Consider the following 22,818-nt stretch of genomic DNA (forward strand, 5'->3'; position numbering starts at 1 on the left):
AGCATATAACTGTGATTTCTTAACAAACTAAAAACATTCTAAAGAAAAATAAAGTTACTTATCAAAACTTTATCAAAATCTTATCAAAACCTTATCTGCGCAGCACTGTACACACTGATGGTACTTTGTGCAAAATAAAGAACCATAAAAATACAATAACAATGACAATAGGAAGCCAGTAAATTAAACTGAGAAATCCCCTGCTACCATTTGTTCCCCAAGATCCCCGCTTGTGTTCCTGATGAGCCCACAGTGACTAACTTAATCAATGCATTGATTGAAGGCATGTGTAAATTCTTTTCTTTTACTTGCAGGTCTTTTCTGGTTCCGAATGAATCAGACAGTAAACGTTATCAGTTGACCTACAGTAAAGACAATGACTGTATGTTTAGGCATTTGATTTAGGCATATGTTCTTTGAGCATTTGATGATCAAAAACATCTCATACATTTAAATGAATGACACACCTAATTAACAAAACTGGGTAAAATTTATGTATGCCTTTTTTAAAAATCAAATTCTTATCATTTTAATATTGATGATTTTCCTTTGATGTTTGGTCAGACCTCTTTGGCGGGTGCCAAAAATCCTTCTATGCAGGACAAACCCTGCCTTATAATTCATCAGCACTGCCGCAGTGTTACAGTGGGTTGCAATGGTAAAATCTTCAGCAGAAGGTTTTTCCAGGTGTTGATGTATGGAAACAGTTTATTTGTTGAATTTGTGAGTGAAGGTGTGAATGACTGTGTCAGTGTCTGGATCGGAGAAGGACAGCTTCCCTTGGTGAAATTCCAGCTGCATTCTCACTTCATCAAGGAAACACCCATTAGCTGGTGATGGAGGGTGCTCATCAGCCCGAGGCCCCGGGTTACTGCCTTACTGAAACAACAACTGACAGAAGTTGCTGTGAGTACAGACTTCACCTCCTTTGTAAATAGAATTCCTGAAGGCAGTGACATGCACATCATGTTCAATTCAGGTGCCACTGTTTCATTCATTAGTGACAAGCCGAGGATTGTAATCCCCTCTGTAAGTGCAGAGGCCCCTTAAAAGAATAAGGTCATCATATCAGAAACTGTTACTGGTGATAGTTTGGACACTTAGGCATGAGATCTGAGTGTAAAGACATCACCTTTACACTCAGATCTCAAACATTGCAACCTGAGGTGCAAGTTATCAGAAATGCCAACCAAGGCTTCATATTAGGCTGTGACTTCAACACTGCTTATGATGTGATTTTGGACACTGTGTCACATTGGTGATGACATTTTGGCCCTGTTTTTTTTCTGTTGTAGACTTCATATTACAAGTGCAGTCACCTCCATGAGATAATGCAGCAACAACTTGGGACATGTCACTTCTGAATATGGACAGACAGCATGTCATCCAAACACAAACAGCTGATCCTGGCCTGCAAATAATCATGAACTGGGTGTTGACTGACAGTAGACCACCATTGTTGCATATTAAAACAGGTTCAGCTGAAACGAGATAGAACAGGAGAGAGTTCCCAAAACTTGCCGTTGCTGATGGTCTCCTGTGCCACAAAACTAGACTCCCACCAGGTGACATTGTTTTTACAGACTGTAGTCCCCAGTAGCTTACAGAATGAAATTTTTCACACTTTACATGGACATTCACGGTCTGGTCACTTCAGTGCACAAAAGACACTGCAAAGTGCTCAAGTCAGATGCTATTAGCCTTCACATGTCACTTGACATAAATCAGCGGTGTCTCAAATGCTCTGCCTGCGAAGTTTGCAAAGCACCAATAGAACACCAGTAGGCTCCTATGCAAAACAATGCCACGTCCAAGCTTTTAGAGAAAATTGCAGCAGCCCTGACTCAGCTGCCACTTATACACCATGGCAATTGGTGTGTACTTGTTGTGATGGACTGTTTTACCAAGTACCTCAGCTTGTATGCACTAATTGATCAATGGTAAACTACTGTGGCTAAATGTTTGTTTGAGGACTACATCAGCCACCATGGTGTACCTCACAGCTTGCACACTGACCAAGGTGGTCAGTTTGACTCTTTTCAAAGAAATTTGTTCCCTGCTGGGAATACACATAACAAGGACATCTCCCTATCATGCTGTGTCTGATGGCAGAGTTGAAAGAACAAATCGAATCAGTAAGGATCAGTTGGCAAAATATCTCTACACCAGAGGAAGAGAATGGGATGAGCACCTGCAACAGGTTGAATTGGCATACAACACACGCATCCACTCCTCCACCAAACAGACTCCTTTCCTCCTCACCCATTGCAGGGGAGTCCTTTTGCCTGCTGAGCTCCTCTGGGAGGTACACTGGGACTTTCACATGCCACCCCGCATACTCCAAGAGAATATGCCAATTCTGCTCTAATGAGACTTTGCACTACTACTGCACTCTGTTGCTCATCACATTGAAGCAGCAGGTGGTCCACAAAGGTAGTGTCTACAGATACAGACCCGTACCCGTAGCCTGTGGCCTACGGAAACGGCACTTTCCCTTATCATCAATATTAATGAGACGTACATGAATATTAATGAGCCGTCTGATGAACGCGCTTTGTGATTGGCTGGTAATCCGACCTACATAAATATTAATGAGCCGGCTTGGTAATCCAAGTGATGAAGGCGCTTCCGTGATTCGAGGTGAATCTGCGTGCTGAGCCTGTCATGTCAGTCATCTGCTGTTCTCTTTTCTATCATGCATAATGTCTTATAAATATCATTATCTGACTTTTTCACGGACAGCGATTTGGGGGTTGAAATCAGCTCTACTATTAAAAATAGCAAAACTTCTTATTCACGTGACCCTGTTCTAATAAAGCACAAACGGCAAACAAAACAAATGGCGGAACTAACAGCCAGCAAACTACAAGTATTTTTTTACCTTCAAAAGTAGCGACAGACTATTACATATTAACAACCTAAACAAAACCCTGACGTATTTTCTACGTCTGTCAACACAGACACTGCACGTCAGTCACTTTAATGTTAGCGGACTCTGTTGAATGGCTAATTTACATCACCACAAACAAATCTCACAATATCACAATAAATCGAGTTTGTGGGTTTTTTTAATTCATGCCGAATTAAAGAGCTGCTCCTCACCATTCACGAGTGTTTGTTTCATATTCGACATCCTTAACTTTATCTTGTAAATTAGCGTCCGAAATTAAATGGGAACATTTGCAATGGAGTTCGTCAGCCGCTTCCACCACTGAACGCGGTAAACTAATTAATAGGAACTGGACTTCAAGCAATTTAGACACGGCGTCTAAAAGCGTAAAAACTACATTGTCTAAAGTGTGAGAGGAGACGGTGTATTTTTGGTTAAATTATACAATGTTCGCCGTCAAAGTCATTCATTTAAACTGCCTGTAATGTGCAGCAAATAGTAGTTAACCGGCGCCAGCTCTTCAGTGACCTTAACGGTCCGTACCTCTAGTACAGATGCTACGGGTACGGGTCCGTACCCGTAGCATCAAACGTCGACAAAACCAGGACTATGATTGTCACATGAAGCATATGGCCTTTGAGCCAGGTGACTTTGTACGGATTGACCTGCACCTCTTGCTAGACAAAATGTGTCACCTTACTGGACCGGCCCTTTGAAAATGCTACAACACCTTGACTCAGGCACAAGCAACATTGGAGCTGATTATGAACTTTTTGACCAGTCAGATCATAGAGCTGTGCCTCAGGTCATTTACTATAACTGCCTGAAACCTTATTGCCTGGTTATGAACAAAATTCCCAGTTTTCCAACAGCAAGTGAAGGCAGCTTCACTGCACTCCAGATGAGGAGGGGCCAGTGTGCTGAGGAAGGAGTTGGGTGGGGACACTTTAGACCTTGATCTCTTTAATGTGATTTTGCATGACTGGAAAGCATTATATTTTTAAGCCTGTACTGGTCTGTAAATGTTAACATTTGAGCACATTATACCAGAAGGTGAAGCTGTACATCGTAAATGTTTTTGGTAAGAGCATATAGGTCATCCACATTTGAACAATTACAATTTTATCTACTCAAAGTACATCTGAACAAATATTAATATGTTGACTGAATACAAACATTTTATTGATATGAAAACACAAATATTACAACAAAAAGGGACAAAAAATTTTTCTTTTTTTTTAAGCAGGTGAATTTATTAAACAGTTGGCACAGACAGAAAAGTTTGTTTCTGTACATCTATGAAAAGAAAGGAAAAGCTTTAAAAATACTGAAAGTAAATGAGCAGAATTGCAAATACTTTCTTTTTTCAATCAATTATGTCTTTAAGTTATTAAAATACAGTACATATAAGTTACAGTGGACTAATAAATTAGCTGAAGTGCAAATATGTGTCAGAAACATAGGGATACCTGAATATCTCTTTTCATCAGTTTGGACAGACCACTAACTTATTTATTTTAAACTTCCATTAAAAACAACACCGAATAATTTCTTGATACTAAAAATGTGATGAACTTTAAAAATTTTTTAATTTTTATCTATTTGAAAGACTCTTACTTTTATTTATCTAGCTAACATGTTTTGTAGAATATAGAATTTAATGGAACTTAGAGGAGCAGAGAAGACACAACTAAAGTTTGTATCAGAACCCAGATGCCAGTGCTGGTCTGTAATAAGCACTGATTTCTTTTTCCATATCAGTAAAGATAATGAGGCTTTACAAAAAATATAAATCCCTCTCGTGGCTTTGACAAATGTGCAACATCAGCTACAAGATGTATAGAATTCTCTTCATGTGACACAACTCTTTGCTCCATCCACACGATTAAGTCAGTAGCTCACCTCAAGCTCATTCAGGATCACATCACTACCGTCCTTACATCATTCTTGACTTCCTATTGGCTTCTAGAATAGACTGGAAGATTGCTGGATCCGTTGGGAGCGACAGTGCAGACTGATCCTCACGCAACTATTTCAGTCATACAGTATGCTTTGCTTTTTCAGGCTGTAGCCTTAACACAGCTCTGGAACTCCCTGCTTGATTTCCTTTAGCTAACCAGCTCTGTTTGGACGTTCATGGAAATGTTTTTTCTGAAAATGTAGTTGTGTCTGTATTCCTGTTTATAAATTTGTTCAGAAAAGTGCTATGTAAATACAATTCTTAGCAGCTAAATTATTGACTGCGCAAAGACACACTCATTAACCACGCCTGACGAACGTCAGCGGGGTTACTGCATTCGGTGCGGTATCTGGCTGGCTGGGTAAGTATGTATGTATGTATGTATGTGGCTATGTCCGTTCCGATATCTCTGCAAGTGCTGAAGTCAGGATACTCAAACTTGGCACTGAAGATCAGTCTAAGATCCCCTGCTCAGTTGTGGAGTTACAGGTCAGCAGATCAAGTAGGAAGGGAGATACGTACGATGACCAAAATTGATACATATTGCATCATTTGTATAAGGAGGACAGGGTTTTCACCAGTAGAGGGCGTGTTTCTGCCCTCGACTGAGGGCTCTTTCAGTTATATATACATTTAAAATATAAACATTTGAAATATGTGCATTTCATATATTCTGAAATATTCTCTTGTATAGTGCAAATATCTGGAAGTAAAGGCATACAAAAAGTATTTATCATAATCTCTGAAATATTGATCATTGAGTCATTGATCAAGGGACATAGGCAGGAAAATCTTTTTAACAGAAAGCACAGGGTATTGTTGTTTAAATTTTTATTTTAGAATATATTAAAGAAAAGTGGAGCCTCATATTTAAATATAATACATTTTTGCATTAAAAAAACAGTGTTGGTCATTGGCCCTCCGAGAAGTTAACTGTTGGTCTTACTCGAGAATACATTAGGATTGCTTTTGGAAAACCTTTTCCAGTGATGAGTGTATACCAGCACCTGTATGGCACAGCTGCAGCCTACAGAGTGCAGTGTGTGTTCACGGTTTGGTCAGGCTGCTGTCTTCAGTATTGCTGTGGTCACTGATGCTCATTTAGAAAGTCCAAAGTCTATTTGCAGTGTTGTAATCTCACAGCTTGGTGTTCTTGTCAGTGTCCTTCACATTGCTATTGTCATTTTCATTGAACTCAAAAGCGTCATTTTCCAGAGCAGATTCCTTTTGCTTTTCTGGGTCAATGTCATCATCTTCCAAAGATGCAGCCTCACGAGCTCCATCCGCTGATTCGATGCCGAAGCACCGTTTGTATGCCTGGTAGCCTAAAAGAGTGAAAGCACAGATTCAGAAACACTAAACAGTTTGAAATTAACCAGACTTTAGCATACATAATAAAATTCTTTTTGGACATTTCGGAAAAAAAAGCCACTCATTTTTATAATATTAAGAACACAGCAAAGTTTCCATTCATTTTATTGAGAAGGGGGACATGATATATTGGCTTGTGGTTGTAAACAGATCCAACCTCATACTAAGGGAGTTAAAGGAGTTACAGGAAATGGCATTGACAGACTTGCAAGAACTAGCTAGCATCTATGTCAAACGCTATAGCATTTCACACTGTGTAAAGTATACAGATTCTTATCACATATTGTACTGTCATGTTTTACTGTAAACTTTGAACATCGTCTTTGTATGAACGGCAGCCAAGTAGCATCCCTCATTCACTGCCACTTGAAATCTTCTTGTTCTTGCAGTTATGTACCTGTACTGATTACAGATTCAAAAATTCTGACTTCCAAGGTATCAAACCTAAGGAACCAATCCTGTCTCCTTGCAGAGTGGGGCTTTCTGTATTATTCTTCTTCAGAGCTGCTTTGAGTTGTAATGTTGAATCAACTGCATCAATATCACAAGTTTTTATTAGACGGTGTTTGAGCAGAGTTGTAGGTGAACGAGTGTGCACCAGTTGTAGTGAGCAGTGTAGAGAGAGACAGGGGCTTCATAGAGCCGCATATTCTAGAGGAGTTACCAGTGTTGAGTTACATGGAAATCAGTTTGAGGGATTAGTTTAATCGGGAAAATGATCAGAGGGGTCTTTAAAGCTATTTCTCACCACAACCAGTTACCCATGGACCTCTATATGTTACTCTCTTGCCTGTTAAACTTCAGTTATACATGTCATGTTTAATTGACAAAGCTATGGGTTCAATTTAATGATTCAGCACAGAGGGAATTCTGATAATGCAGAAAAACAACAGCGCTTCCTCAGTGGGATCATAACATCTGATATTACTAATGTTCTTTAAATATACCAGAACTGTGTTTTGACCCCTAGAGTCTGACAGTGGTCCTCTAGCCACAACCAGTGCTGTAGAAGGAAATGGCTGACACAAGAACAGTAGAGCAACAAGTGCAAGCCTTTGTTATTTGAAACTGATTGAAAATTTAGACAAATTTGTATTGGGGACCTTCTGCTGGGATGTTTAGTAATGAGTTGTCTGATGACATGGAGCAGATTTAGATACATTAGCTATCATTAACTATCTGTGTGTGAGTCTGGTAACCTCTTACCTCCCACAGACAGGACAGCCATGACTAGCTGGAAGATGCTGTAGATGAGGGGGAATGCAAACATGACTTCCAGCTCTTCTGGGCTGAAGGAGAGCTGGACAATGGTACTGCATAGCTGGGAGTTCTGGAAGCCTGTCTCCAGTGCAATGGTTCGACATCTGAGCAAGCAAAGGCATGAGAAATAGCCTCAGAAGTGAGTAAAATTGGTGATTGTTTACACATATTTATTTACGCAGTTTTATGATTTGACAGCGTGAAAACCAGTAAGAGGAAATGCAGTTTTTTCTTTGGTGTGCATGACGATATGCAAGCATAACTACAATGCTGTCATCCTACCTATACCAGGGTTGTCCCACAAAGCGGGCCATGATAAACCCCAGGCTAAACCCAATAAAGGGGTAGATGGTACCAATTATCCATAAGGAGGGAGCGATGTTCCAGGAGGACTGGTAGAGGACTCCTCCAACCACAGCTATGGCGATAATGAGAAGAAAGCCAACGATGGAGCCCACCTGTGCACAGCAGAGACTTTTACTAAACACATGCCAGGAGTTTCCTCTGGTTAAGTCATGCAAAGTGTAAATGTCACAGCAGCTCTCTTCATAAGATTCTGAAAAAAAGCTTAGAGGATTCCTACCTTGAGGATTTTTTTTGCGTAGATGGGCCACCTGCGCTTCACTAACATTCCAAAAGCAATTGGGATGAGAAGAGCCGCTAGTGTGATACCTAGAGGTACAAAGATTCCATTTAAGCATTCTAATGACTCAGTGTAATGCTTTTTGGACAAATATACAAAAATATTTTACAATATAATATAACACTGGAGGATATAAAAAAAAAAAAAAAATTCACTAAACGACCACAATTTTATAATAGGTGTTCCCAAGAGGCACATGCAGTGAAAGATATCCACCATACATACAAACATGATAATGAAACTCCCTGAGACTGTTTGTCTGAAATGAATTTTCTCATCCCTTGTGAGATCTTTACTTACCAATACTGTCATAAGGAATCTGGATGGTGTCACTGGAAGTCCAGGTAGTGGTGTAAATGAGCAGGCACAGAGGCATCATCCCCAAGGCCAGGATAGAGGAACAGGCTGTCATACTGATACTGAGGACCAGAGAATGTGGACAGTGTGTCAGTCAAACAATCCTCTCAAATCATTTTTTTCAAGCACTAAATGTCCTCTAGAACAGAAATAGGAAATAAAGAAGTGGTATGTGTTAAGTCTACTGTATCCCATGGGAGATTTTGTTTATGGGTTCCTGGTTTCAAGCACTCATGAAGACAAAAAAAAGGGGGCCCATGCAAATCTTGAGAATGATGTTCTCCCCAGTGAACTCACATATTTATACTTATAGGAAGCCATTTAACAAATATTTCATCTGAGCTGCTGAGATGGGACACAAATATCTTCATTCTGAAACATGCAGGAGTCAAATGTGATTAATAATTATGAAATGCAGAAATTAGTCTTGGTAGTGCATAATGTTTGAATATACACAAATGAAAACCTAGATATCACATTTTGGGTCTACTTTCCACTCACACACAATAAGAGAAATGCGTATTTACAGAAAAGTGTGTGTTTTTGTGTTGTACAACAGCTTGTGTTGTAAAGCTGTGCTGCAAATTCTATTGTTCTGGCATCAGGACTTGTTTTCTCCTGTCAGAGTAGATCATCAATAAAAGGAAAAGCATGCAGCGTGTCAGGTGTGCAGATTTTTGAAATTGCTCAAGAGATTTCAGTTATCAAAACAAGAGTGAGCCAGTCCAGTTTCTTACCTGAGGTCCATGTCTCCATCGAGCCAGTAGCAGATAATGTTAGAACCAGTGCCTCCAGGACAGCAGCCCATAATGATGATGACGACAGCCTGCACAGGCAACACTCCAAAGGCAAGTGACAAGGCAAATGCTGTGAAGGGCATAATGCCAAACTGACAGAGGAAACCAATGACAATGCCCCAGGGTCTCTTGATGTGACCCCACAGCTTATAGGCGTCCACATTGCAACCCATGGAGAACATGACCATAGCAAGCATCACAGTGAGCACGACAGACAACACTTGACTCAGTATTGCATTGAAGTTACTCGGAGGAACGAGGCAATCATTGCCTGAGCAGACTGTGACATGAGCATCACAGCCAGGAGGTACCATATTGATTGCCTTCAACATAGACATTGTGGACAATGGTATTGAGAAATTAGTGGCTCACGGGTTGGAAGAGTGTCCACAGAGTTTGCAATAGATTCCACAAGACTACTCCAGTTTCTCCCTTTCTGCTATCCAGGAGGATGAAGGTGACAATGAGGGGAAGTCCAGCTCACTGCTCTTTATGCCCCCACTGTCACAGCTAAATAGATTTGGGAGGGAATACCAGGTGAAGAAAAAATTAAAAATTCACCAATACTGAACATTTAATGGGGTCAGTGTTCAGAAGTGCATGCATATAAAAAGAGAACCATCCTAAAATATGAGATGTGATTGCACCATGGCTCCAACATTTATGGCCTTTTAGCTCTTAAAACTTTATTGGACATGCTACACTATGCAGCATCAGCATCATCCTACACTCCCACAGGGAGGGAAGATGTTTACAAAGGCAGGGGAATCCACGTATACATATTGCTTGCAGGATCCCTACAAAAATTAGCCCTTTCGTCCTCTTTTTATTTTTTGTTTAACCCCTGTGAATCCCACTATGGCTGTGCTAAGGATTTCTTTTTACTCTAAAAAATGTCCTCTATGTCAAAGTGGAAGCAGGTTTCTACAACTGATCTGTATTAAATTAAATATTAAGCACAAAGAATGATTTTAAAGTGTACTCTGACATAGTAAGACAACAAAACATTTGCCACATGGTCACAGAAAAGCAGGAATTGTTGGAGGGATAGTCATAAATTACCCAAGCCAGTGACTGTCTTCAGAACATGGACGGATCAATCAGTGCGCAGTTGTGTTTATGTAGGAGTACAGAGTTCAGTGCCAAGAAGGGAGACACTACTACTATTGTGGGCAGTCTAAGGCACACCTGTGCACTAATCATGGTGTCTAATCAGCATCTTGATATGGCACACCTGTGAGGTGGGATGGATTATCTCAGCAAAGGAGAAGTGCTCACTATCACAGATTTAGACAGATTTGTGAACAATATTTGAGAGAAATGGTGATATTATGTATGTGGAAAAAGTTTTAGATCTTTGAGTTCACCTCATAAAAATGCAAGCAAAAACAAAAGTGTTGCATTTATATTTTTGTTGAGTGTAACATTTGAATACAAGAAAACATCAAATTGGAAGTGAAAGCTAGTAATGTGAGGTGCTGTCCTCTTTGAATCCTTCAGAGAGGAGAGGCTATTCAAACATGCAGTATACTGCAAAATAATTATGAAATGCTGAAAATGAAAAATTGTTTTATATAGCCAGGTTTGCAGCTTTTTTTTTTTTTTTTTTTTAAAAGTCTTCAATTAAGTCAGTGTTTATTTAGATCCTTCAGAATTTATAAAGAGGTGTCCTGAGGCTGCACAACTGATCATTTCAGACTATCCACAGGCCACAGCTTTCTGCCGTTACATCACCTGTTACTTGGATTTTACATTCAGTCATGTGTTCTTGCATTACTAACTGTGCCATCTGCTGTTCAACGTCTGTTTGGTCTTCCATTTCATCAACAGTGTAGAATAAGATTCATTCACAGGGGTTGCCTTGAAATTAATCAGAACAACAGAAGTGTTAGTTTAAATTTACAGAAAAACCTTCAGGTCTTTTAAATATAAAGCTAGCTTCCTGGATTGACTGACAAAAGAAAATGATGTCTCTCTTTCAGGTGCATGTTTTGGATGCTGAAGATCCTACAGTTAGCAGGTCCTCAACATGATTTGTTTAGCACTGCAATATCATCTGTTGAACTGTACCATCACAATGAAATATCAAGTGTATAATAAATAATTTTATGAAATATTAAAGTTCCACTGTTTACATACTGTAGTACAATGATAATACTGACAATGTGGGAAATAGACAGTCATTTGCATAATGATCCACAAATTCAATAACACTCTTCGATGCAGTATACAATACAATCTAAACATGATCTCAGTCTTGTGACTACTTGAACTGGAATTTAAATAGCTCCAGGTGGCACTTTGGCCACTCATTAAAAAAAAAAAAAAAAGATGACGCATGCAGCTGTTACGTTGGTTACCCAGTGGTTTGGACAGTGACAACAGACAATAACAGACATTCTTGAAGGCGTTATTGTTGGAGGAACAAGTTTCATTATGTGACTATTAATGTGTAGTTGGCTGTTAACAGTGTCAATATACGGCAGCCATGATGATGTACAGTCGAAACTGGGATAATTCATTACAAGTCAAATGTGTCTACAAAGTAAATACACAGGTTTCTGTGGTTAATCAAGGTTAAGGTTACATAAACATATTTTGCAATAAGAAATTGTGGTTTGATGTTCTGCAGCATCCTCCCAGTGTGACTGCAGACTGAACAGATACTTGCAGTCCTTCATGGCTTTACAGTGATGGCTGTAAAGAGAAGGCCTCAACATTCACTAACTATTTGGGTGCCAATAATTTAGGCTTTTTTTCTGTTAGTACATACCAGCTGGTTGAAACACACACACAACAAATGTGAAAAGGCAAATGACCAATGGGTTTGTGCATTTTTGGAGATACAAGGTCATGTAATTGTGAACAAAAGCTTGTGTACACTTGGAAAGACCATGTGTATCAGGGCAGCTTTGAGTTCTGATTTTCGATGATGGAGTTATCAAAAGACATGCATATTTGTCACAAAGAATAAACATGCATTTTGGTTCTTTCATAGATTTATTACACGTATATTGGAAATGTGCCACAGTCTGCTCAGTCAAAAATCTACGTACAGCCATGCTAATGTTTGGTTAAATATCCGTTGCCCATTTTTACCTCAATTAGATATATTTGGTGGCCGTCCACAGGCTTGTGGATGTGTCTTTGACCATTTCTCTCGACAGAATAGGATCAGTTTAAATAAATTTGTTGGATTTCAGACAAACACTGTTTTTCATTTTGGCCAAATAGACATACTTTTTTTTCTGACCACAGAGCTTTTCTCCAGAAGGCCTCTTCTTTGTCTCCTTAGCCATACAACAGAAGTGTTTGTATCTGAGAGTAATGAATGTATCAAAAGGGCCCTATTTAAATCGGCTGAGGGGAGTCAGCTTCTGCAGTCAATCAAAATCACTCATGAGAAGCTGAGGTCATGCCAACTGAGAAAATTTGATGAACACAGCTATCCACAGATATATCAAATTGCTGCTTGCATAGTTTTGACCTTGCAGATTTGGGCATATTTTCAGAAGACCGAAAATAAATCTATGAACGAACTAAAACCTGTGTTTGTTGTAAGTGGCAAAGCTGAATATGTTTCAATGATCCATCATGGAAAATTCCGAAGTGTACGAGCCATTGATGACTCAGGACTGCCTTAACACAAAAACAAGTAATTGCCCCCTTAGCTACCAATCTACCAAATTAATTTGGCAACTGGGTTGAGTTTCACCAGACACCCTCACATATGATTACTTCCAGGATAGTTGAATCTAAACATCACTAAATAGAACCTGTGTAGCATTGTGAAGTAGCTAAAGGATCTCAAAGAGCAGCACATGATGCCACATTCTGAAGTGATTGAAGAACAGATGAGAAACAAAGTCATTGACATTTATCAGTCTGGAGGGTTACAGTGTCATTGATAGGGCTCTGGGACTCCAGTGAGCCACACTGAGACATTATCCACAAATGGAGAAACATGGAACAAACCAAAAACATTTGAAAGAAAAATAAAGGCACTTATCAAAAGCCTGCTGATCTCCTCTTGGGAGGTACACCGGGACTCTCACATGCCATCTCGTATACTCCAAGTGAATATGCCAATTCTGCTCTAATGAGACTTTGCACTACTACTGCACTCTGTTGCTCATCACATTGAAGCAAGAGGTGCTCTACAAAAAGAGTAGTATGATCGTCACATGAAGCATATGGCCTTTGAGCCAGGTGATTTTGTGCGGATTGACCTGCACCTCTTGCTAGACAAAATGTGTCACCTTAGTGGACCAGCCCTTTGAAAATGCTACAACACCTTGACTCAGGTACTAGCAACATTGGAGCTGATTATGAACTTTTGGACCAGTCAGATCTTAGAGCTGTGCCTCAGGTCATTTACTATAACTGCCTGAAACCTTATTGCTCGGCCTGGTCAGCTGACAAGAGTTCACCTTCACCTACAGGGCTGACACCACCTTCACATGGCCCTGGGTCCTTGGTGCTCGCTGCACCATTAGGGTGTGGGCCCGATGTGTTCTTGGGCCCAGCCACACAAGGTTGCTCTGTGAATCCAGCTAGAGCTAGAGTACAGTCGCATCTCCTTCTCAGAGAGTCACTACTGCCTTGACACAAGGGAGTGACACAGCAGCAGCAGAATGCAGTATGTGGGTAGGAATAGTGCTGAGGATAGGGGGCGCTGTTGAGGTAGCAAGAGTTGGTGTAGGTTGGAGAAGACGAAGAAGAGAGGTGAGGAGTGTGAATGCAGGGTTGTTAGAGATGACTTTCTGTGTGTTGTGTGAAGAGCAAACAATGCAATATAACTGTATTATTCACCCAATGTCATAATTCATTTTACAACCTGACTGTAATTATGATTTTTTGAAAAATTCTATATCTATATCAAGGATTGTTGCAGCCTTGCTCAGAAATATAGAATGTTTTGTAATACTTCAGCACAAGGAGCCACACACAGCCTGACAATTAAATACACAAATCCATTGCACACCACCATGATAAACAAGACTGTAAAATACTTGAAAATGTTCTCAGTACCTACAAAAAGTGCCGACTAATTCTGGAGGAGAAACACTAATGAGCACATGTATACCACACACACAGAAGCAAATTTGGAAACCACAAAACATTTTGGGTTCATACACCATGCAGCCAATCTTTATTAATGTTAGCAATTATGGAATTATAGTCACATTCAAAATTCCCAGCTTTCCAACAGCAAGTGAAGGCAGCTTCACTGCACTCCAGATGAGGAGGAGCCAGTGTGCTGAGGAAGGAGTTGGGTGGGGAAGAGAACTCTGGTTCAGGGAACTGAAAGGTTCCTGTCTTACAGCTGAGCATGTTTAGTGGCAATTACAGTATATTTGTGTCTGTGGATGTTTACAGTCACACTTAAGACCTTGATCCCTTGAATGTGATTTTGCATGACTGGAAAGCATAACATTTCTAAGCCTGTACTGGTCTGTAAATGTTAACATTTGAGCACCTTATACCAGAAGGTGGGCTGCTCAGTGGAGTAAGTGGTTAGCACTTTCGCCTTGCAGCAAGAAGATCCCTGGGTGGGCCTGGGATCTTTCTGCATGGAGTTTGCATGTTCTCCCTGAGCATGCGTGGGTTTTCTCCGGGCACTCCGGCTTCCTCCCACAGTCCAAAAATATGCTGAGGTTAATTGAGTACTCTAAAATTGCCCATAGGTATGAATGTGAGTGTGATTGTTTGTCTGTATATGCAGCCCTGCGACAGGCTGGCAACCTGTCCAGGGTGTCCCCTGCCTTCGCCCGAGTCAGCTGGGATAGGCTCCAGCACCCCCTGCGACCGTAGTGAGGATAAAGCGGTGTATAGAGGATGGATGGATGGATACCAGAAGGTGAACCTGTACATCATAAATGTTTTTGGTAAGAGCATATAGGTCATCCACATTTGAACAATTACAATTTTATCTACTCAAACTACATCTGAACAAATATTAATATGTTGACTGAATACTAATGTTTTATTGATATGAAAACACAAATATTACAACAATACGGGACAAAAATATTTTCTTTTTCTTTTTTTTTTAAAGCAGGTTAATTTATTAAACAGTTGGCACAGACAGAAAAGTTTGTTTCTGTACATCTATGAAAAGAAAGGAAAAGCTTTAAAAATACTGAAAGTAAATGAGCAGAATTGCAAATACTTTCTTTTTTCAATCAATTATGTCTTTAAGTTATTAAAATACAGTACATATAAGTTACAGTGGACTAATAAATTAGCTGAAGTGCAAATATGTGTCAGAAACATAGGGATACCTGAATATCTCTTTTCATCAGTTTGGACAGACCACTAACTTATTTATTTTAAACTTCCATTAAAAACAACACCGAATAATTTCTTGATACTAAAAATGTGATGAACTTTAAAAAATGTTTCATTTTTATCTATTTGAAAGACTCTTACTTTTATTTATCTAGCTAACATGTTTTGTAGAATATAGAATTTAATGGAACTTGGAGGAGCAGAGAAGACACAACTAAAGTTTGTATCAGAACCCAAATGCCAGTGCTGGTCAGTAATAAGCACTGATTTCTTTTTCCATATCAGGAAAGATAATGAGGCTTTACAAAAAAATATAAATCCCTCTCGTGGCTTTGACAAATGTGCAACATCAGCTACAAAATGTATAGAATTCTCTTCATGTGACACAACTTTGCTCCATCCACACGATTAAGTCAGTAGCTCACCTCAAGCTCATTCAGGATCACATCACTACCATCCTTACATCATTCTGACTTCCTATTGGCTTCGAGAATAGACTAGAAGATTGCTGGGTCCATCGGGAGCTACAGTGCAGACTGATCCTCACGCAACTATTTCAGTCATATGCTTTGCTTTTTCAGGCTGTAGCCTTAACACAGCTCTGGAACTCCCTGCTTGATTTCCTTTAGCTAACCAGCTCTGTTTGGACATTCTTGGAAATGTTTTTTCTGAAATTGTAGTTGTGTCTGTATTCCTGTTTACAAATTTGTTCAGAAAAGTGCTATGCAAATAAAATTCTTAGCAGCTAAATTATTGACTGCGCAAAGACACACTCATTATATATACATTTAAAATATAAACATTTGAAATATATACATTTCATATATTCTGAAATATTCTCTTGTACAGCGCAAATATCTGGAAGTAAAGGCATACAAAAAGTATTTATCATAATCTCTGAAATATTGATCATTGAATCATTGATCAAGGGACATAGGCAGGAAAATCTTTTAACAGAAAGCACAGGGTATTGTTGTTTAAATTTTTATTTTAGAATATATTAAAGAAAAGTGGAGCCTCATATTTAAATATAATACATTTTTGCATTAAAAAAACAGTGTTGGTCATTGGCCCTCCGAGAAGTTAACTGTTGGTCTTACTAGAGAATACATTAGGATTGTTTTCGGAAAACCTTTTCCAGTGATGAGTGTATACCAGCACCTGTATGGCACAGCTGCAGCCTACAGAGTGCAGTGTGTGTTCACGGTTTAGTCAGGCTGCTGTCTTCAGTATTGCTGTGGTCACTGATCATTTAGAAAGTCTATTTGCAGTGTTGTAATCTCACAGCTTGGTGTTCTTGTAAGTGTCCTTCACATTGCTATTGTCATTTTCATTGAACTCAAAAGCGTCATTTTCCAGAGCAGATTCCTTTTGCTTTTCTGGGTCAATGTCATCATCTTCCAAAGATGCAGCCTCACGAGCTCCATCCGCTGATTCGATGCCGAAGCACCGTTTGTATGCCTGGTAGCCTAAAAGAGGAAAAGCACAGATTCAGAAACTCTAAACAGTTTGAAATTAACCAGACTTTAGCATACATAATAAAATTGTTTTTGGACATTTAGAAAAAAAGCCACTCATTTTTTTAATAATATTAATGTACGGTCACAGCAAAATTTCCATTCATTTTATTGAGAAGGGGGACATGATATATTGGCTTGTGGTTGTAAACAGATCCAACCTCATACTAAGTGCGAGCCTTTGTTATTTGAAACTGATTGAAAATTTAGACAAATTTGTCTTGGAGACCTTCTGCTGGGATGATTAGTAATGAGTTGTCTGATGACATGGAGCAGATTTAGACACATTAGCTATCATTAACTATCTGTGTGTGTGTCTGGTAACCTCTTACCTCCCACAGACAGGACAGCCACGACTAGCTGGAAGATGCTGTAGATGAGGGGGAATGCAAACATGACTTCCAGCTCTTCTGGGCTGAAGGAGAGCTGGACAATGGTACTGCATAGCTGGGAGTTCTGGAAGCCTGTCTCCAGTGCAATGGTTCGACATCTGAGCAAGCAAAGGCATGAGAAATAGCCTCAGAAGTGAGTAAAATTGGTGATTGTTTACACATATTTATTTACACAGTTTTATGATTTGACAGCGTGAAAACCAGTAAGAGGAAATGCAGTTTTTTCTTTGGTGTGCATGACGATATGCAAGCATAACTACAATGCTGTCATCCTACCTATACCAGGGTTGTCCCACAAAGCGGGCCATGATAAACCCCAGGCCAAACCCAATAAAGGGGTAGATGGTACCAATTATCCATAAGGAGGGAGCGATGTTCCAGGAGGACTGGTAGAGGACTCCTCCAACCACAGCTATGGCGATAATGAGAAGAAAGCCAACAATGGAGCCCACCTGTGCACAGCAGAGACTTTTACTAAACACATGCCAGGAGTTTCCTCTGGTTAAGTCACGCAAAGTGTAAATGTCACAGCAGCTCTCTTCATAGGATTCTGAAAAAAAGCTTAGAGGATTCCTACCTTGAGGATTTTTTTTGCGTAGATGGGCCACCTGCGCTTCACTAACATTCCAAAACCAATTGGGATGAGAAGAGCCGCTAGTGTGATACCTAGAGGTACAAAGATTCCATTTAAGCATTCTAATGACTCATATTAAACCAGTGCAATGCTTTTTGGACAAATGTACAAAATGATTTTACAATATAATATAACACTGGAGGATATAAAAAAAAAACAATTCACTAAACGACCACAATTTTATAATAGGTGTTCCCAAGAGGCACATGCAGTGAAAGATATCCACCATACATACAAACATGATAATGAAACTGCCTGAGACTGTTTGTCTGAAATGAATTTTCACTTCCCTTGTGAGATCTTTACTTACCAATACTGTCATAAGGAATCTGGATGGTGTCACTGGAAGTCCAGGTAGTGGTGTAAATGAGCAGGCACAGAGGCATCATCCCCAAGGCCAGGATAGAGGAACAGGCTGTCATACTGATACTGAGGACCAGAGAATGTGGACAGTGTGTCAGTCAAACAATCCTCTCAAATCATTTTTTTCAAGCATTAAATGTCCTCTAGAACAGAAATAGGAAATAAAGAAGTGGTATGTGTTAAGTCTACTGTATCCCATGGGAGATTTTGTTTATGGGTTCCTGGTTTCAAGCACTCATGAAGACAAAAAAAAGGGGGCCCATGCAAATCTTGAGAATGATGTTCTCCCCAGTGAACTCACATATTTATACTTATAGGAAGCCATTTAACAAATATTTCATCTGAGCTGCTGAGATGGGACACAAATATCTTCATTCTGAAACATGCAGGAGTCAAATGTGATTCCTAATTATGAAATGCAGAAATTAGTCTTGGTAGTGCATAATGTTTGAATATACGTAAATTAAAACCTAGATATCACATTTTGGGTCTACTTTCCACTCACACACAATAAGAGAAATGCCTATTTACAGAAAAGTGTGTGTTTTTGTGTTGTACAACAGCTTGTGTTGTAAAGCTGTGCTGCAAATTCTATTGTTCTGGCATCAGGACTTGTTTTCTCCTGTCAGAGTAGATCATCAATAAAAGGAAAAGCATGCAGCGTGTCAGGTGTGCAGATTTTTGAAATTGCTCAAGAGATTTCAGTTATCAAAACAAGAGTGAGCCAGTCCAGTTTCTTACCTGAGGTCCATGTCTCCATCGAGCCAGTAGCAGATAATGTTAGAACCAGTGCCTCCAGGACAGCAGCCCATAATGATGATGACGACAGCCTGCACAGGCAACACTCCAAAGGCAAGTGACAAGGCAAATGCTGTGAAGGGCATAATGCCAAACTGACAGAGGAAACCAATGACAATGCCCCAGGGTCTCTTGATGTGACCCCACAGCTTTTCGGCGTCCACATTGCAACCCATGGAGAACATGACCATAGCAAGCATCACAGTGAGCACTACAGCCAACACTTGGCTCAGTATTGCATTGAAGTTACTCGGAGGAACGAGGCAATCATTGCCTGAGCAGACTGTGGCATGAGCATCACAGCCAGGAGGTACCATGTTAATTGCCTTCAACATAGACATTGTGGACAATGGTATTGAGAAATTAGTGGCTCACGGGTTGGAAGAGTGTCCACAGAGTTTGCAATAGATTCCACAAGACTACTCCAGTTTCTCCCTTTCTGCTATCCAAGAGGATGAAGGTGACAATGAGGGGAAGTCCAGTTCACTGCTCTTTATGCCCCCACTGTCACAGCTAAATAGATTTGGGAGGGAATACCAGGTGAAGAAAAAATTAAAAATTCACCAATACTTAACATTTTATGGGGTCAGTGTTCAGACAAGCATGCATATAAAAAGAGAACCATCCTAAAATATGAGATGTGATTGCACCATGGCTCCAACATTTATGGCCTTTTAGCTCTTAAAACTTTATTGGACATGCTACACTATGCAGCATCAGCATCATCCTACACTCCCACAAGGAGGGAAGATGCTTACAAAGGCAGGGACAGCCGCTGCTGTGACGGTAGCTATGTAAAGTCAGCGTTGTGCAAGTCAAACATTGTTCGATCACCTGAGCCGAATCATGAGAAGGACTATAGAGGACTCGAGTGACCGTCGTTGACGTCCAATTTACAGAAACTGCAGCCGTTAGCTTGCTAATGTTAGCCCGTCCGCGAAGCTGGGGAGTATCAGTATGCACTATATAATTCTCACAAGTATGTATACATATTGCTTGCACAATCCCTACAAAAATTAGCCCTTTTGTCCTATTTTTATTTTTTGTTTAACCCCTGTGAATCCCACTATGCCTGTGCTAAGGATTTCTTTTTACTCTAAAAAATGTCCTCTATGTCAAAGTGGAAGCAGGTTTCTACAACTGATCTGTATTAAATTAAATATTCAGCATAAAGAATCATTTTAAAGTGTACTCTGATATAGTAAGACAACAAAACATTTGCCACATGGTCACGGAAAAGTAGGAATTGTTGGAGGGATCGTCATAAATTACCCAAGCCAGTGACTGTCTTCAGAACATGGACGGATCAATCAGTGCGCAGCTGTGTTTATGTAGGAGTACAGAGTTCAGTGCCAAGAGGGGAGACGCTACTACAAACGGCAATTTTTTTTCTACAAAAGTTTTGTTTTTCGTGTGAAAACTGACTAAAATGTATTACTTTTGCCCTGGTGTAGGAAAATTGTAGTCCAGACTGCATTTCAGTTTAGTTAGAACTGCTTGTCCAACTGTACAAAACCACTGTAGACCTATTCACAACATCACACAGCTGTATATTTGGTTAAAAGTGTCTTTGCTACGTACTAATTGATGTGAAAGTGGTGAATACTTTTGCATTCAATTACTTTGTGTTTCATGGATGCATTTTTAATGAACATCTTTCATAAAATCTGAGATGAGTCACCTTCATGTTGTAAAACAATAAAACATTAAAAGAGGGAGTGAGTAAGTTATACAGATACTTTATGATAAATGCGCTGCACATACCAGTAGTGGAAACAATAAAAAAGTAGATTTTAAAATATGCCTTTATATAGATTTATTGTAACGTTTAACAGCAGAGTCTCATTGTGTTTTGGTTTTAGACACCAAAGTCAGAGAAACAAGAGCTACAAATAAGTACAACATTTTGTAGTCTGTTAGTAAAAGAAAAAATCCAATACTCAGGTCTGTAACTTTTCTAATGAATCAGTTTTTCTTTCTTTTTTTGCCATAAACTCCTGTTCTACCAGAATAAACAAACAAAACAAACTGGAATGTTCTTACCGTAGTGGGTCCAGGAAACTCACGTGTATGCCTGTCTGGAATGGCTAATGTATAAATGGAAAGTTAAAGGACAACCAGCTAACATGAACCGAACAGCTGAGAAGATTGGTTTACAGGGCCTGTATACCAATTTAATATTACATCGTCTGTGAAAACCAAAGACAGTATGGTGAAAACGCAACTGATTCTTCGGGGAACTCTCTATAGTACAGGCAACACTTGTCAAACTGGTAAGAAAATATTGTATGACATGAAGTGCACTGACACCATTTAAGTGTTTTGATAAAGAAATTCAATAAGAAACCTGAGCGAGAAACTTTGACATCAGCATGTGCAGCATTACAATGAATGAAGCACAGCTATTTCCTTATTATATATTATACTTTAAAAAGTGTCTCATGTTAATATGTAGCTGCATATTTAAGATAAAGTTGTCTCTCAAGATTTGAATACAAGAATAAGAAACAGACAAGCACGGCAATGTTTTGTCAGGTTCAACAGCTTTGTCAGGTTTGACTGACTTCTATTCAAACTAACATTTGAATATAAGAAAACATCAAATTGGAAGTGAAAGCTGGTAATGTGAGGTGCTGTCCTCTTTGAATCCTTCAGAGAGGAGAGGCTATTCAAACATACAGTATACTGCAAAATAATTATGAAATGCTGAAAATGAAAAATTGTTTTATATAGCCAGGTTTGCAGCTTTTTTTTTTTTTTTTTTTTTTAAAGTCTTCAATTAAGTCAGTGTTTATTTAGATCCTTCAGAATTTATAAAGAGGTGTCCTGAGGCTGCACAACTGATCATTTCAGACTATCCACAGGCCACAGCTTTCTGCCGTTACATCACCTGTTACTTGGATTTTACATTCAGTCATGTGTTCTTGCATTACTAACTGTGCCATCTGCTGTTCAACGTCTGTTTGGTCTTCCATTTCATCAACAGTGTAGAATAAGATTCATTCACAGGGGTTGCCTTGAAATTAATCAGAACAACAGAAGTGTTAGTTTAAATTTACAGAAAAACCTTCAGGTCTTTTAAATATAAAGCTAGCTTCCTGGATTGACTGACAAAAGAAAATGATGTCTCTCTTTCAGGTGCATGTTTTGGATGCTGAAGATCCTACAGTTAGCAGGTCCTCAACATGATTTGTTTAGCACTGCAATATCATCTGTTGAACTGTACCGTCACAATGAAATATCAAGTGTATAATAAATAATTTTATGAAATATTAAAGTTCCACTGTTTACATACTGTAGTACAATGATAATACTGACAATGTGGGAAATAGACAGTAATTTGCATAATGATCCACAAATTCAATAACACTCTTCGGTGCAGTATACAATACAATCTAAACATGATCTCAGTCTTGTGACTACTTGAACTGGAATTTAAATAGCTCCAGGTGGCACTTTGACCACTCATTAAAAAAAAAGATGACGCATGCAGCTGTTACGTTGGTTACCCAGTGGTTTGGACAGTGACAACAGACAATAACAGA

General features: G+C 39.3%; 2 protein-coding genes and 1 long non-coding RNA gene across 3 annotated transcripts; 1 reads left to right on the plus strand and 2 right to left on the minus strand.

The window, feature by feature from the left end:
- Positions 1 to 5,816: 5,816 nt before the first annotated feature.
- Positions 5,817 to 9,772, minus strand: LOC127537266 (ileal sodium/bile acid cotransporter-like). Its single transcript, XM_051959416.1, has 6 exons — positions 9,219 to 9,772; positions 8,425 to 8,543; positions 8,065 to 8,153; positions 7,764 to 7,939; positions 7,428 to 7,585; positions 5,817 to 6,175 (listed from the first exon to the last, which is right to left on the minus strand). Exons 1-6 carry the CDS (start codon positions 9,614 to 9,616, stop codon positions 5,988 to 5,990), a joined length of 1,128 nt encoding a protein of 375 aa, XP_051815376.1. The 5' UTR covers positions 9,617 to 9,772; the 3' UTR covers positions 5,817 to 5,987.
- Positions 9,773 to 16,850: 7,078 nt separating this feature from the next.
- Positions 16,851 to 19,644, minus strand: LOC127537131 (ileal sodium/bile acid cotransporter-like). Its single transcript, XM_051959000.1, has 6 exons — positions 19,217 to 19,644; positions 18,423 to 18,541; positions 18,056 to 18,144; positions 17,755 to 17,930; positions 17,419 to 17,576; positions 16,851 to 17,038 (listed from the first exon to the last, which is right to left on the minus strand). The coding sequence occupies exons 1-6, from the start codon at positions 19,612 to 19,614 to the stop codon at positions 16,851 to 16,853; spliced, it is 1,128 nt and encodes a 375-aa protein (XP_051814960.1). The 5' UTR covers positions 19,615 to 19,644.
- Positions 17,487 to 19,140, plus strand: LOC127537157 (uncharacterized). Its single transcript, XR_007946654.1, has 2 exons — positions 17,487 to 17,611; positions 17,764 to 19,140. It is a non-coding gene; the product is annotated as an uncharacterized LOC127537157 (long non-coding RNA).
- Positions 19,645 to 22,818: the final 3,174 nt, after the last annotated feature.

This window comes from Acanthochromis polyacanthus, chromosome 14, assembly GCF_021347895.1.
Source record: "Acanthochromis polyacanthus isolate Apoly-LR-REF ecotype Palm Island chromosome 14, KAUST_Apoly_ChrSc, whole genome shotgun sequence".
Lineage (NCBI taxonomy): Eukaryota > Metazoa > Chordata > Actinopteri > Pomacentridae > Acanthochromis > Acanthochromis polyacanthus.